Source organism: Rhincodon typus, chromosome 18 (assembly GCF_021869965.1).
Source record: "Rhincodon typus isolate 14 chromosome 18, sRhiTyp1.1, whole genome shotgun sequence".
NCBI classification, from domain to species: Eukaryota; Metazoa; Chordata; class Chondrichthyes; order Orectolobiformes; family Rhincodontidae; genus Rhincodon; species Rhincodon typus.
This window is the reverse complement of record NC_063349.1, coordinates 37478276-37493158: the sequence shown is the minus strand read 5'-3', so window position 1 is coordinate 37493158 and position 14883 is coordinate 37478276. Positions and strand designations below refer to the sequence as shown.

The 14883-nt window shown below is 41.1% G+C and overlaps 1 protein-coding gene across 2 annotated transcripts in view; it reads right to left on the bottom strand.

Moving 5' to 3' along the window:
- Positions 1-14883, bottom strand: part of acss3 (acyl-CoA synthetase short chain family member 3) — a 58292-nt gene that overhangs the window by 20286 nt on the left and 23123 nt on the right. For both annotated transcript variants that reach the window (XM_048608061.1, XM_020517903.2), the window contains exons 6-10: positions 14441-14521; positions 14259-14354; positions 10000-10151; positions 3594-3697; positions 2280-2375 (exon numbers count right to left, since the gene is read on the bottom strand). In XM_048608061.1, the coding sequence (XP_048464018.1) occupies positions 2280-2375; positions 3594-3697; positions 10000-10151; positions 14259-14354; positions 14441-14521 (529 nt within the window). The remainder of the gene's footprint in view (positions 1-2279; positions 2376-3593; positions 3698-9999; positions 10152-14258; positions 14355-14440; positions 14522-14883) is intronic.

The following is a 14883-nucleotide window of genomic DNA, read 5'->3' as shown; positions in this document are numbered from 1 at the left end:
AATGAGACCTGGTCACTGAAAGTAAGCATACCGGTGCAGCAGATGGTGAAGAGGGCAAATGGTATGTTGGTCTTCGTAGTGAGAGGATTTGACTACAGGAGTGGTGATGTCTTGCTGTAATTGTACAGGGCCTTGGTGAGACCAGATATGGAGCACCATATGCAGTTTCAGTCTCTTTATCTGAGGAAGGATGTTCTGGCTATTGAGTGAGTGCAACAAAGGATTAGCAGACTGATTCCAGGCATGGCAGGGCTGATGAATGAAGAAAGCCTGGTTTGGTTTGATTTGCTTAGGACTATATTCATTGGAATCATACAAACCCTACAGTGCAGATTGAGGCTATTCAGCCCATTGGCTCTGCACCAACTCTCCAAACAGCACCCCACCCTAACCCAGTCCACCACCCTATCCTTGTAACCCTGCATTTACCATGGCTAACACACCTAGCCTGCACAACCCTGGACACTATTTTGGGGCAACTTAGCAAGGCTAATTCACCTAAGCCGCACATCTTTGAACTGTGGGAGAAAACCAAAGCACCCGCAGGGAACCCACGCAGACACAGGGAGGATGTGCAAACTTCATACTGACAGTCATCCTGGGCTGGAATCGAACTGGAGTCCCTGGCGCTGTGAGGCAACAGTGCTAACCACTGAGCCAATGTGCCACCCGGAGTTTAGAAGAATGAGAGGATCTCGGAAACTTATAAAATTCTAGCAGGACTGAACAGATAAACACAGGAAGGTTGTTCACAATGACTCAGGAGTCTAGGTCTAGGGGGTCACAGTTTAAGGATATGGGGTAGGCCATTTAGGACTGAGATGAGGAGAAATTTCTTCACCCAGAAATGAAAAGCCTGTGGAATTCTCTACCACAAAAAGTGGTTGATGCTAATACGTTGAACATTTCCAAGAAGGGATGAGGTAAAGTTCTCAGGGGTAAAGGGATCAAACTGTATCAAGTGAAGGTGGGAATAAGGTAGATACAGATCTGAATGATCAGCCATGATCACACTGAATGGCAGTGAAGGCTCGAAAGGCCAAATGGCCTACACCTGCTTCTGTTGTCTAAGTTTCTACTTTACTTGCATTGATAACTTAATAAATTGATCAATCTTGTCTAAAAACACTTATACCCATTCATTCATACTTAATTAAATCCCGCATCTTAACGATCAAAGTTAAATTGGATTTTGGAATCCTACATGTCCGCTGCAAATTTTGGACCTTGTAGTGTGCTGCTTTCCTCTGACTTACTCAAAGGCTACAGGAGCAGTATTCATTCCACAAAGCCTTTCCCCCTCCTTAGTCCCTGGACAATATTGCAGCCCCAGTTATGGCTATGAGAGTTTGAGAGACAAAGAGAGTGTGAAACAGCACGTGTGCATGAGTTCTTCTATGCACATGCATAAGTGTACATGTGTGTGCATGCACATGAGACAGGGAGCACAAGTACAAGTGTGAGAATGCACGTGTGGGAGTACATTTGGGTGTGGAAGTGCCTGTGTTGTGCACGGCCTGTGTAAGAGCATGAGCTTACATTTGTACATGCACTGAGAGTGCATGCATGTGTACATGAGATTGCACACGATCACAAATGGAAAGGCATGGGAGAGTGCTTGCACGCCATTCTGCATCAGAGAATGTATGAACCTGTGTGCATGCACGTTTGATACAGCGTACATGTAAGTGTGTGAATAATTTGCACATGTATGCAACATGAAAATGCACATGAGAATAAGTGCATTTGTAAGTGACAGCATGCGCATGCTCACAAGTGAGTGCATGTATCTAAAAGTGTGTTTGTGTCTGCAAGACTGAGCATTCAGCTGTGCATGGGTTCATGCGAAAAGCCATTTCATGTGACAGTGAGTGTCTATGGGCGAGACCAACTGCAAGAGCTTCAAGCAATTTTATGATATATTCCACACGTTTTTTGGGTTTTGTCAGATTCCAGGATGCTGAGATTAAGACCATAAATAATTTTTGAATCAAATTAATTATTTATATGAGTTTCACCTATTAAATGCAAGAACAGAACTATCATGTCCTTTATGCATTTCATACAGGTAGTTAATGGAAGAATTTTACCTAAATTTTGAAAAAAAACAAACTGAATGCAAGATTGCTATGATATGTCAATGTATTAACCTTTTGAAAAGCTAGTTTTATATTTGCTGTCAACAATTTTCATTAATAAATGTTTGAGTACATGTAAAAGGCCACATAACTGAAACATTTTAGCAATAAAAAGGAGAAATACAAATCATATTACTCCACCATTGTATCCAGGTGCAGGTTTTCCAGCTTGTCCTATTGGGGGATTTAGATTGTTTCCCAGTCCTACACAAGTTGCACTTATTGGAGATCCTGTTTCTGATTAAAATACAAAAAAATCGTTTACAATTATAGGAGTAAGACAACTGTTTTAATTCACAAGATTTGTTTAATTATTTATGCTGTCTAAAATGTGTTTGGGATTTTTTTTTTTTAAGAACAGTGCATTTTGGAGCTGACCAGAGACCAGGCTATCCTAGACTTGGTATAGTGCAATTAATTGCCTCATGGTGAAGGTATAGTGAACACTCTAAAATATCTGCACTCCTACAATTCATATGCATCTCCAATTTTAGTCTCTCCAACAGTTGCAGCTATGTTTTCAGCTGCTGAAGACCTCAGCTCTGGAATTCACCCTTAAACCTTCTCAGTCTCTCTATATGGCTTTGCATCTTTTAAAAAAAAAACTTCAAAAAAACTTACCTTTCTTGCCAAGCTTTCAGTCAGCCATCAGTACTAAAATTTGATGCTGAGCCACAAAAGAAAATATTTGTTTAATAATTCTCTGATAAAGTGCCTTAAGACATTTTATTATGATGAAGGCACTAAATAACTTGAAGTTGTTGTTGTAAGCCTAATGCAGAACTAGTATAACAGGTAAGGATTAAGGATCATCAAGCACATTTCTGCTACACCAACTTCTTCAATAATGGCCTCCACCCTGGTTTGTGCCTCTCGTGCAGACTACCGAAACGGGGTGAGGTGAGGCAGCGAGAGATTTGGACATAAGAATGAGAATTTTAAAATTAAGGCTTTGTTTACTGTGAGTCCACGTAGGTCAATGAGCATACTGATCATTGGTGAACAGGTCTTGTTGCAGACTAAGAATGGCAACTGATCTTTGGATGGCCTCAAGTCTTGACAATGTGGAGAGGACACAGAATGTTCCTCTTGTGAATGAGTCCAAAGGTAGGGAAAGCAATTTTAAAATTAGGGTTGCCTTTTAGGATAGATGATTTTTTTTTTCCCCTCAGGACACTGTGCAACTTTGGAACCCTCTGCCTCAGAAGGAAGGTCACTGAATATTCCTAAGATAGAAGTGGATTGATGGCTTTGCCGAACAAGGTTAGCATGGATAGATCTGCAAGTCAAAACACAAAACAGATCAGCCATGATCTTATTGAATGGCAGACTAAGATTTTCTAAATGGTCTACTTCTGCTGTTCATGTGTTCATTATGCTTAAACGATTTTGCCATTAAACAATTCACTCTGTACCCTAAAGTTAACACTGACTATTGATATCTACCATTCTTACCTGTTTGCCACCAGTGGTCTAGAACAGGAACTCTGAAAACTTGTTTGGCCCATTCTAAAGTGCTTGTATCACAATGCTCCCCAGCAACAAACAAAGTCCTGAACCTGGAGCAGAACAGTGTTAATAGTATGGTGCAGAGACATTGACTATTTTTATTAGCTTCATCCCAGTTTATATTGCCTTCTCTGTTTCCAGCCTCTTAAACCTATCCCATGAAGTTCAGGATCAGCAATTGTTTTAACTGGGCACTTCACAATCTTCCAATTTCAATACAGAGTTCAACACTTTAGATCATAACCACCACACCCATTTTCTTGGACAGGAGATACCAATTACGATTCTGTCATTACCAGCTGCACCTCATATCTGTATTTTGTTTCTTTTCTAGTCTAATTACCATCCAATTTTTGCTGTACCTAACAATCCCTTTCATCATTTAATCACTCTTGTTCTTAGACTTACCAGTGACATTCTCCTCTGTTCTTTCCTGATGCTGCCATCCTAGTCCCTTTCATTTACCTGGATATATGGCTGATTTTGAATTGATGAATCCTTAATTTCTTTCGGTTCAAATGAAAAGATGACAATCTGAAACACAGCACATCTGCTCTCTCTAAAAAGCTATTTGTCCACTGAGCGTCTTAGACATTTCCTGGTTTAATTGCCACCCCAACAAAAGAGTTAAAGAAAAAACAAAAGAACTGCAGATGCTGTAAATCAGGAACAAAAACAAAAGTTGCTGGAAAAGCTCAGCAGGTCTGGCAGCATCTGTGGAGGAGAAAACAGAGTTAACGTTTCGGGTCTGGTGACCCTTCCTCAAAAGAGTTAAAGAAATAGCCCTGATTTTCACTCGAAACATGGTAATGGAGAGGGGACAGCTATCCCAGCTTGTCACATTTGCTGCAGGAGAAATCCTGATTAGCTTGTACTTTGGTCTGGGGTGGGGGACACTGCACTGCCAGCAGCTTAGCCCTCAGGATCTGGGGGCAGAGCACATAGACATCTAGTGACTATACAGGAGTCACGATTGGATCTTCAAAAGCCATAGCCTTATAAATGAACTGGAAGTCTCTCACACTGCTATATTCACCACAGACTGTTCACTCACCTACCAACGACCTTTATCAAACACATCATTTTCACAGTCTCAGCTTTATTAAAAAATCATTCACTGCAAGTGGGCATCACTGGGTAAGCCTGCATTTGTTACCCAGCTCTTCGTAAAGTGGTACTGAGCCACTTTGTTGAACTGCTGCAGTCCATGTCATGTAGGTGATCCACAATGCTGTTGGGGAGAGAATTTCAGGAATTTGACCCAGTGACTATGAAGGAATGGGGATGTAGTACCAAGTCAAGGCAGCATGTGGCTTAAAGAGGAACATGTGGGTGATGGGGTTCCCATGCATCTACTGCCCTTGTCCTTTAGGTGGTGGAGATCTCAGCCCCAGCATTGCTTTCAGAGTAGATTCGCATCTCACATTTTATACATATTGCTTGCCATTTCATCATGGCAGACACATCAGAGAAACATACTGCATCACACTCAATGATAAAGGTTCCTCTCTCTTACAAGACAAGGTGGCCACAATATACAGGTAACTAACGTGAGGTATGAATTCACCTTCCAAAATAAAAACAAATAACTAGATTGCTCATGACTGAGGCACTGGCTAGTGGTGGAGGTGGGGAACTATTAAAAGACGAGGGAGTCTTCCTTCCTGACCCACGTTCTCGCATCCCACCTTGACCTCTTCCCAAAATCTCATCTGTTTTACAAGCTGTAAATGATCACCCCAACCCTGTCCTTTTGCCTTTATGCTTTCAAATATTCAAGAATTGCTGTGTGGGTGACTGAGGCTAAAGGAAAGCAAGGATAAGGAAACACTGAGGAGGAAGAAATGCCAATCGATTGGAAATTAACAGCTCAGATACTGGCACTGCAGATACTTCATAGGGAAGTACTGAGATGGGATCTATACTTGGTCAGACAATGACAAAGTTATTAAGACTTTATGGCTGTGCTTTAGGATGATGCAAAATAACAAATGGCTTGGATTGTTTGGCAAGAATTGTCTGGCTGGGGTTATAATGATACAAATTAATAACTCTCAAGGATGCAGCTTTGTCCATATCCAAATCCATCAACATGAACATAGAATTGTTAGATAACGAACGATAAGGTCCATCAAGCTCACTTCTATCATCCAGGTCTTTATAAAATATTGAGATAGGAGAACAATGGCTAATCCTAACAGTCAATCATTACCTATCAGTCTTTAGTAAGCATGCTTTGAATAAACTCCCAGAGGTGAAAGTTAGGCAAACATAGGTCCAAAGTCAGCCAATCCTTCAAACCATGCAACACCCATTGCACATCATGTCTGAAAATGGTCAACCATTTTATTTTCTTTAAGAAGCTTTTATTTCCACAATTTATTCAAATAAATGCAATGATAAATTATATAATAATAATTGTTTTATTTGAAAATTAAACAGTTCATCATTCACTGTTTTCTTGAGAAATGCACATGCTACCTACTTCAGTGTCTCTGTTACGAAGAAAACTTTGCATATATTGGAAGTGATTATTAAGGGCTGCTGTGACTTAACAAAATGGCTGTAGCCAGCATCTAAGCAGGTGTAAAAATGGAAAACATGTCACAGCTTGCACGGTATAAGCCACTTAGTTTTCAACATGCATAATGCGAAAAGATTCTAATTAGTCCATCTGTGGTTTTGGACGGTGAGTGGGATGCCTAAAAACTGAACCAAAACAGTGGTAGCCTTTATCTGACACAGTTGACATGCAGGATCTCATACACAGAAATTGAGATACATTGTGATTGTTTCACTCCCAATAAATAAGCCATTGCATATCAATTTCTCCCATAGTTGTATCCAAATAACGTTTGCTTAACGTGACCCAGGCCGAGATGAACCTCACACATATAAAATGACTGCAGCAGTGATTGAAATAAGGTCAGCCAGGTGAACCTCATAGAATAGGAGTTCCCTGATTGGGGCTGATAACCTGGTCCAGTCAGGGAGCCCTGGCTGACAGATATAAACAGGTGTGTCAGGGGTCTGGTCAATCTAAGAGCCAGCTCTATGCTAGCTGGTTCAGTGTCATGTTTAATGCACATGTAAATAAACGGTGATTTGGCTATGGGACCCTGGCCTTCGTGGAGTTATTTCAGTAGCGATGAGAGAAGAACACACCCCTGAAGAAATTAGATCGCAATAGCTGCCCTTGAGTTGGGGTAAGCATTTTCGGCATCATGCCACCATTTGGGAAGCTTGCCTTGTTCAATCCTACCATCAAAGACTATGTGAAAAGAAGGTGCTCTTTTTTCTGAGCAAATGACATTGGGGCAGATGTAAAGCAACGGGTAATTATTCCGACAGTTTGTGGACCCGCAGCTTTTTTGTCTACTCAGAGCCTAACTTTTCATGAGGCACCAGATACCAAAACCTTTCAAGAGATGACAGATTTAGCGAAGGAATATTACGACCAAAAACTTTCTTTAATTCTGTGATGCTATTGGTTTAATTCAGCAGTTCGAGAACCAGGGGAATCTGTATTAAGATTTTTGACAAGGTTAAGATGACTGGCAGAGGCATGTGATTTTGGTTTAACCCTGAATGACATCCTGAGACACCGTTTGGTATGTGGGATTAATGATGTAACCATGCAAAAGCACCTATGAGTTTAAACCCAACTGGACTTCTAACAGGCACTACAACTAGCTTTGTCATTAGAAAGTGCGGCAAGTGGAGTATAGGAGTTACAGGGTATTCTGACAGAAGTGGACACTGAGCTTGGGAAACACCAGTTGAGTGAGAGCAATTACATAGCCTTACTCAGGACATATCCTGAACAGGGGGACTCTAGGTTGACCCACAACAAAACCTCAAAAAACAAAGCCAAGTATCGGCCAAACAGTTAAAATTTTCTCGAGGATGCAGGTAGGCAGGCCATTCCAGCTACTGCTGGTATGCAGACTCAAGATAACAAAAGAGTTCCCACTAGGCCTGACTGGAGTAAGAGAACTCATAGGCAGGTATCCAGGAGAGTGTACACCCTGGAAAGTGCACCGGCAGCTTGTTTGGAACAATTAAATTGATTCGCAACATCCAAATCAGAACCAATCAAAATAAACATCTGGTTAAATGGTCACCCGGTTCTAATGGAGTTGATACCAGTGCAGCTTTATCAGGGATTGCAAAGCCAGCCTTCGCTCCAGACTCCAATCTCTAAATTTGCGTAAGGCATTAGCCCAGCTCAGAACCTGTATCAGACAGCCTCTACAGATTAAGCATACAACTTTGGTTTCGGTCCCTTACAAGAAGCAACTTACTCCAAAACCTTAAAGCAACTGGTTCAGTTAGCACCGAGTGTAGTAAATGGCTCAGGCTCAAGCTTGATGGGGCGAAATTGATTGAGAAAGATTCAACTTGATTGGCTCAACATTTCTCCATTAGAAAATGGCTACCTGAGTGAAATCCTTATTAAACATCTCGTTTTTCAGGGAAGTCTAAACGCTATCAAAGGAGCCAAGGTCACCTTGTATGTTGACCAGGAAGCAATTCTACAGTTCTGCAAGGCCTGCCCAGTGCCATCTGCCTTTAGCAGCAATCAGGAGGCTGGAAGTGAAGGAATTATCAGTTTGCAGAACGGGCAGCACCAGTTGTACAGATTGTGAAACCTGACACATCAGTTCACCTTTGTAGGGTTTCAAACAAACAATAAGCCGCACTTTGCGGCTGGATAAATACACAATCCCCCGCATAGAGGATTTAAACGCATAACTGGATGGGGTGGGGGGGCGCGGTGGGGGAGCTGTCCTTCTCAAAGCTACACATGAGCCATGTGTACTTGCAATTGCGATTAGATGAGGAATTCCAGAAGTATGCTACAATTAGTACCCATAGGGGTCTGTACCATTAAACAAAACTGCGATTAGTGGTGCTGTCAGCCTGTGCCATTTTCCAGTGGATGGTGGAGTACATTGTACAATGTCTACCTGAGGTTGCCATTTATGTGGATTAATAACTAGGAAGACCAATAGAGAAAGTATTGAGAGAACTTGGACTTAGTGCTATGAACATTTCTCCAAGACAGGCGTATGCCTTAAGAGGAAAAAAATGTGTTCCAGGCACCCCAAATGACCTACTTGGGCTACCAAGTTGACAAGACCAGATTACACTCGTTGGAAGATAAATTGAGGCTGATCAAAGGTGCCCTGTCTCCCACATCACTACCGCAGCTTAGGTTTTGCCTTGGGTTGAAGTATTAAGAACAATTGATATGTAACCTGGTCTCCATCCTGCCACCCTTACATCTGCTATTGAAAAAGGGTCAGGCCTGGGAATGGCCTTGTAGCCAACAAGTAGCCTTTAGGGAAGTGGAGAAGCAGCTATCATCATCTAAGGTGTTGGCACACCATGATCCCAAGCGAGACAGAGTGCAATGTCTCCCTGTACGGTATCAGGGGTGGTGTTGGCTCACCAGCAGCCCAGTGGAGAGGATGCCTGATAACATATGTTTCCTGGACTTTGGCTGATGCTGAACAAAAATATGCCCAAATAGAGAAGAAAGGTTTGGTGGTCATCTTTGGTGAAACAGTATCAGGAACGGCAATGCCCGTCACAAGACTCCCCTAACCAAGAGAGGAAGTTTACTTCAGGGGATGAAGTTTGGTGCTGAAACCACGGAAATGGCCCCACATCAGTAAGAGGCATGGTTGACGTGAGGTCAGGTCCCATGACGTACAAAGTTCGAGTAGGTGAGGCAGTCCTGAACAAGCACGTTGACCGCTTGAAATCTGCGAACTCGCAAATGGGGCAACAGCAAAACATACCCAGCTCCCCCAGAACAGCCGGTAATTCTGCCAGAACCAATGGGTTCGCTCCCTCTGACTAGTGTCAAAGAAACATCTGAGGAAGAGATGGATATGAAAGATGTTGCAGCCTCAACACTGTCACCGCCTAAAGAAGATGATTAATTTCTTGAGAGATGCTCTGGGCAAGCTACACTCCGGTACATGCCACAGGTATCCAAAGAACTGGACCCGGTGCGGATACACCACAGGAGAAGGTACAGGAAAAAGAACGGTCTTTTGTTCCAGGACTTAGAAGAATGTCGTGATTGGAATGAGGTCAGCCAAGTGGACCACAGAATATGAGTTTCCTGAATGGGGCTTTAACCTGGTCCAATCAGGGAGTCCTGGCATATGAACAGGAGTGTCAGAAGTTCTGGTCACACTAGGAACTGGCTGGATCAATGCACGTAAAGGGTGTCTTGTTGATGGGATACTGGCCTTTGTGGAGTTATTTCAACTGCAATACCACTGCATTAGGTCAATTAAGCCTATAATTTATTTGGCCTTTAATCTAAAAAAGTCACCTTGGAAACTTGTATGATCTTCCATGAATAGCTTCAAAATCTTGCTGGCGAATAGCTCTCAGTGCAGTTGGTGCTGTAAACATAGATACTACTCCATGTTCTGCTAACAAGCGAAAGTATGCTCCAGCATTCGGGGTCCCAACAGGCTTCCCCTGTAAAGACGAATGGATAATTGAAATTATACAGTTGGATTGAAAAAAAAATCTACTCCAAGGAATAGTTAAAACCCTTATTTTCTTTTGAATAATGCATAATAAACTGTCTCATTAGGAAGCTAAGAATTCATATGGATGCAATCTACTGAGTACATAAAATCACTAACTGGTTTCAATACTGGTATACATAATTTGTAATTTTGCTGAGTTTGAATTTTGAACAGTTCCCAATTTCACATTTCCTGGAATTAGAATATTTCAATTCATAAATACTCACCAGGTTGCCTGCTCACAGATGTATTATTCACACATTTTGAGGTGTGTTTTATGGCACTATTACATTTTTCATGTCACAAGCTGTTACAATTCTCAGTTTTATGCTCTATTCTTCTTGTTACTCCAGCAAGGTCAAAGTTTTACAGGTAGTCTTGTTTGTCCCAATTAAAAAGTATAATTGAATATCTTGCATATGTCATAGTACTATTACTTTCTTGTACAAAAAAGATATTTAAATATTATTCCAAAATGGCTTGAAAGATGCAGACCGTGAACAGAACAATTAGACACTTCTACCTATTATATAATCAATGAAGTTAACAACACATCATTAAGTATCAAAATTGACTGAACATTCCACATCATTCCGGTCAATTTAGACAAAACAATAAATTGCTGAATTTTGTAGAATCCCCACAGTATGGAAACAGGCCACTCAGCCCAACAAGTCCATGCCAACACTTCAAAAAGCATCCCACTCAGAACCATCTCCCTACCCTATGCCTGTAAACCTGCATTTCCCAAGGCTAATGCACCTACCTACACATCCCTGAACACTACGGGTAATTTAGCATGACCAGTCCACCTAACTTGCACATCTTTGGACTATGGGAGGAAACTGGAGCACTTGGCGGAAACCCACGCAGACATGGGAAGAATTTGCAAACTCCACACAGATAGTCTCCCACAGCTGGAACTGAACCTAGGTCCCTGGTGCTGTAAGGCAGCAGGGCTAACCATTGAGCCACCGTCCCCTAAATCTTGTAGCAAATTTGTTTAAAACTTACCTCCATTTTACAAAATTATTCATTAATATTCATATAGGCTTTGAATAAGCAACATTCTAAGTTACAGCAGTTATTTTGAACTCAACATAAAAGGTTGGATGGATATTATCTCAACACTGATATGCCCAACATTGTTTACATTGCATTGAAATAATAAAGGGCAAAGTGTAAGTAATTTTTAATTATTTATTAGATCATTAGTCTGTTCCACAGAAGTAATTTGACTTTCATTCTCAGTTAATAAACTGACATAATAAATCATCATAAAAGACTTACTCTATGAAAATACATTGCCAGTGTTCTGCAAAATAAATGACTCCCTCTATCTGGTGCATTTGGCAACTTCAGAATCATTTATTTACTCAGGTAAATCTAAGAGCTGTAATCCTCATCAAATAAGACAATTATGTTACATTGGAAGTTTCAAATTAGGCCATTAAGATTTCCTATTGGAAGTAACAGACCAAAAGGTTTAGCAATAATCAAAATTTCAATTTTAATAGAGAGGGTGCTAGGAGTTTGGAATTCACATTCTCACCCTCCAATCCTCTCAAGGAGCTCCAGATATTGGTCATGAGCTATGGGAGGAGTGAAGGGTTCAGCACATAGAAGCATGAGTCACTGCGACTGCCATGGATAAGTGGACAGTTGACCTGAATTTGAATCCCACTTTCAGAGATGTGTGTATATCCGTGGTTGTGCATGTGTGTGTGTTTGTGGGGCAGGGTGAGAGTAGAATCACAATCAGAGGCATGAAGTCAATTGATAGTCATAGAGGAGGAAGGTCTGGGGGAGGGTGGTACCTGAACATTAGGAGCTGGGAGATAGGTCACCAGGAATCTCAGAATCAGCAACACTAATATTTGTGATGCTGTTTACTTGCTAAGTATCATGTTTTATTTAAAATGGAGGAAGCCTCCAAGATTGGCTTGCTCTAAACTAATTTTTGGTAGGAATCCAAAGCGAACATTGAATTTAACAACTTTATAATTCATTTGCAGCTATTTTCTCTCAGATAGCTGGTGGTATCAAGATAAGTTTTCTTTATCTTCTATTGAGGACCTCGAATCGGTGCCCAGACAATGGGTTATTCTTCACCCCCATTGCCAACTGCCCTTCACTTCCAACGTAATCCTGGGCAACAGAAACCATGTTTCCTTTGCCAGTTTTTCAGTTCTTCCATCCAGTTCTGCTCTAATCATTCATCCATCTGGGCCTTGGATATGTCTTTTTTTTCCCTCTAATCTCTCAAATAATTTTACCTCGAGTTACATAACTACCTTGTCAATCGTTTAATCATTTCCTAACATCCACATGGCCATCGATCATTTTGTTTTCTACTTTTCCCTTTCCTTCAGCTCTGTTCCTACTTATAGTTGTCCATCTGCAACATCTCCCGTTTCTGATAAAAGATCACTGACCTGAAAAATTAACCTATTCCCTGTCTACAATGTTACTGACCAACTTAATGTATTCAGTATTTTGTGTTTTTATTATATGAAAATATTTATTCAAAAGCCAGAATCAACCTGGGATACATTTTCAATTTATTATACTTCAAGAACAGATTTAAATCCTGCACTCCCAATAGGCACAATTACAGTGATGGAACAGTGTTTCCTACTGCATTCCTAACATAGCTGACCTGTTACGATTTTAATTGCTGCGTTTTCAAATGCATCAAGGACTCCCACTACGCTGCAGCTGCCTCAGGGCATCTACCCTGCCTTAGGATTTCTTCTCTCATGTCTTAACACAATTGTCTCAGGAATTGTATCCTACTCTCAACCTTAGATGGGGAACCATTCCCTCAGGACCCTACTGCCTCCAAACTTCAAAGTTGGATTGTGACACAAGGTAAATGATCACAGAACTGGGACAATACAGAGGTCTAGAGGGTGTTTAAAACACAACAGCAGGATACGATCAGCTACTGTCCAAAACAAAATTTAAAGAGGCATTGTTTATGACATAGAATTGTTGGATTCAATGATGAGTCTGGAATCCTGTAAAATGCCAAAGTAGAAGCTCAGGTGCTGTTCCTTGAGCTTCCAATGAGGTTCATTAGGAGTACAGGAGACAAGGTCAGACTGGGTAGGAGTAGATACAGAATTAATGGGACAATGTTCTGATAAAATGTCACAACCTGTAGCATTAACTCTTGTCTCCCAACTTACAATATTTTCTGTTTTTATCATTGTATAGAGGAACTGTTGTACCCTACACATTCCCTGGGCACCATAAAGGAACAAAATCTACCAAGCGCTGGGAGCTGCAGTAGGTTTTAGTTTGTTTATAAACTCTCTGCTGCCAACAGTGAATTCTAGGAGATGTTAAGGCATCTTCATCCTTTTCTTTTTTCTGTCAAGTTCTCTCATTGCTGAAAAGTTGAAAATGACTCTAAATTTTTGAGCTTTGAGTGCTTCCTGGTACCTCATGCAATTAGCCATCCTTCACATGAGATTCTAGACAGTGGCCATCAGCAGACTTGTCAACTATTGATGCATCAAAGCTATACCTTACCCTGAAGACATTATTAATCATTCTGTTCAGAAGTCTTATTACACACTCTGGTCTCCTGGCTCAGAGGTACTTATACTATGCAGATACCATTGCACCTTAAGAATTCAAACCTGACCCTGTGCCTATTTTTCAAATCAACCTGTTCAGAGTTGTTATTACACACCTCTGGAGCAGCTGGGACTTGAACCTGGGCCTCCCAGCCCAGGGTAGTGATACTACCACAGACCCACAAGAGGGGCCCCATCTGATCCCATATTCATCTAATATTAATGAGATTCACTAGCCAAGTATCAGAAGTGTAAACTTTGACTAATCGTCTACTTCCCTAATTATCAGCACTCACGCTATTTGTGATCTCCTCATGACAGTTAACTAAGGCAGGTTAACCTAGCACAAACCCAAGTCTTATATGTTCATTATTCCAGACCTCAAATGGCACTTTTTGTCAGTGACTTGCTTAATTTGCTTATGCTTACAATCTGTTCTATGGAAAAGTACTCAATAATCTTTCACCCACCTCATACAAAACGGTTGTATTGCCATGAAGGAGTGGTCCATAGCAAATATAGGAATGGCCCACTACCCAGCCTAGATCGGAAGCTGCCCACCACACCTGGAAAATGCAAAACAAAGATTATTACACAGAAACACTGCAAAAAGAAGTTTTCATGAAAATCTGTCACAAATGGTAAGCTTTACCTCACCAGGCTTGATACCGTACACTTTTGACATTGTCCAGTTTAGCATGACTGTATAGTCACCAGAAGTACGCACAACTCCCTAAAAAAAAATATTTTGACAATCAACTTCGTTTGGTATGCATTTTGATCCAACTGGGGGTGCTGCCTGTATATTGCAAATGATATGAACATCCCTAGGCTAAAGAATAAAAAAAAAAGGCTTTTGCTCTGGTTAGCAATTTATCCCTGCTGGAATAGCGTGCCTGTACACATATATAAAGCTCATTGGGTAGAGATTTCAGTCAGTGTTGAACAAGCTTGTCTTGCCGCCAAGGAATATTACCAAATAATGTGGCATTGGCCATCTGGCACGGGTTGGGAGAAGTTAGAGTAGAAGGCCAGTGGCTTAGTCAAAGTAATAGAATTTAAGGTGATTCCCAAGGAAAGAAAGGTAGATAGAGA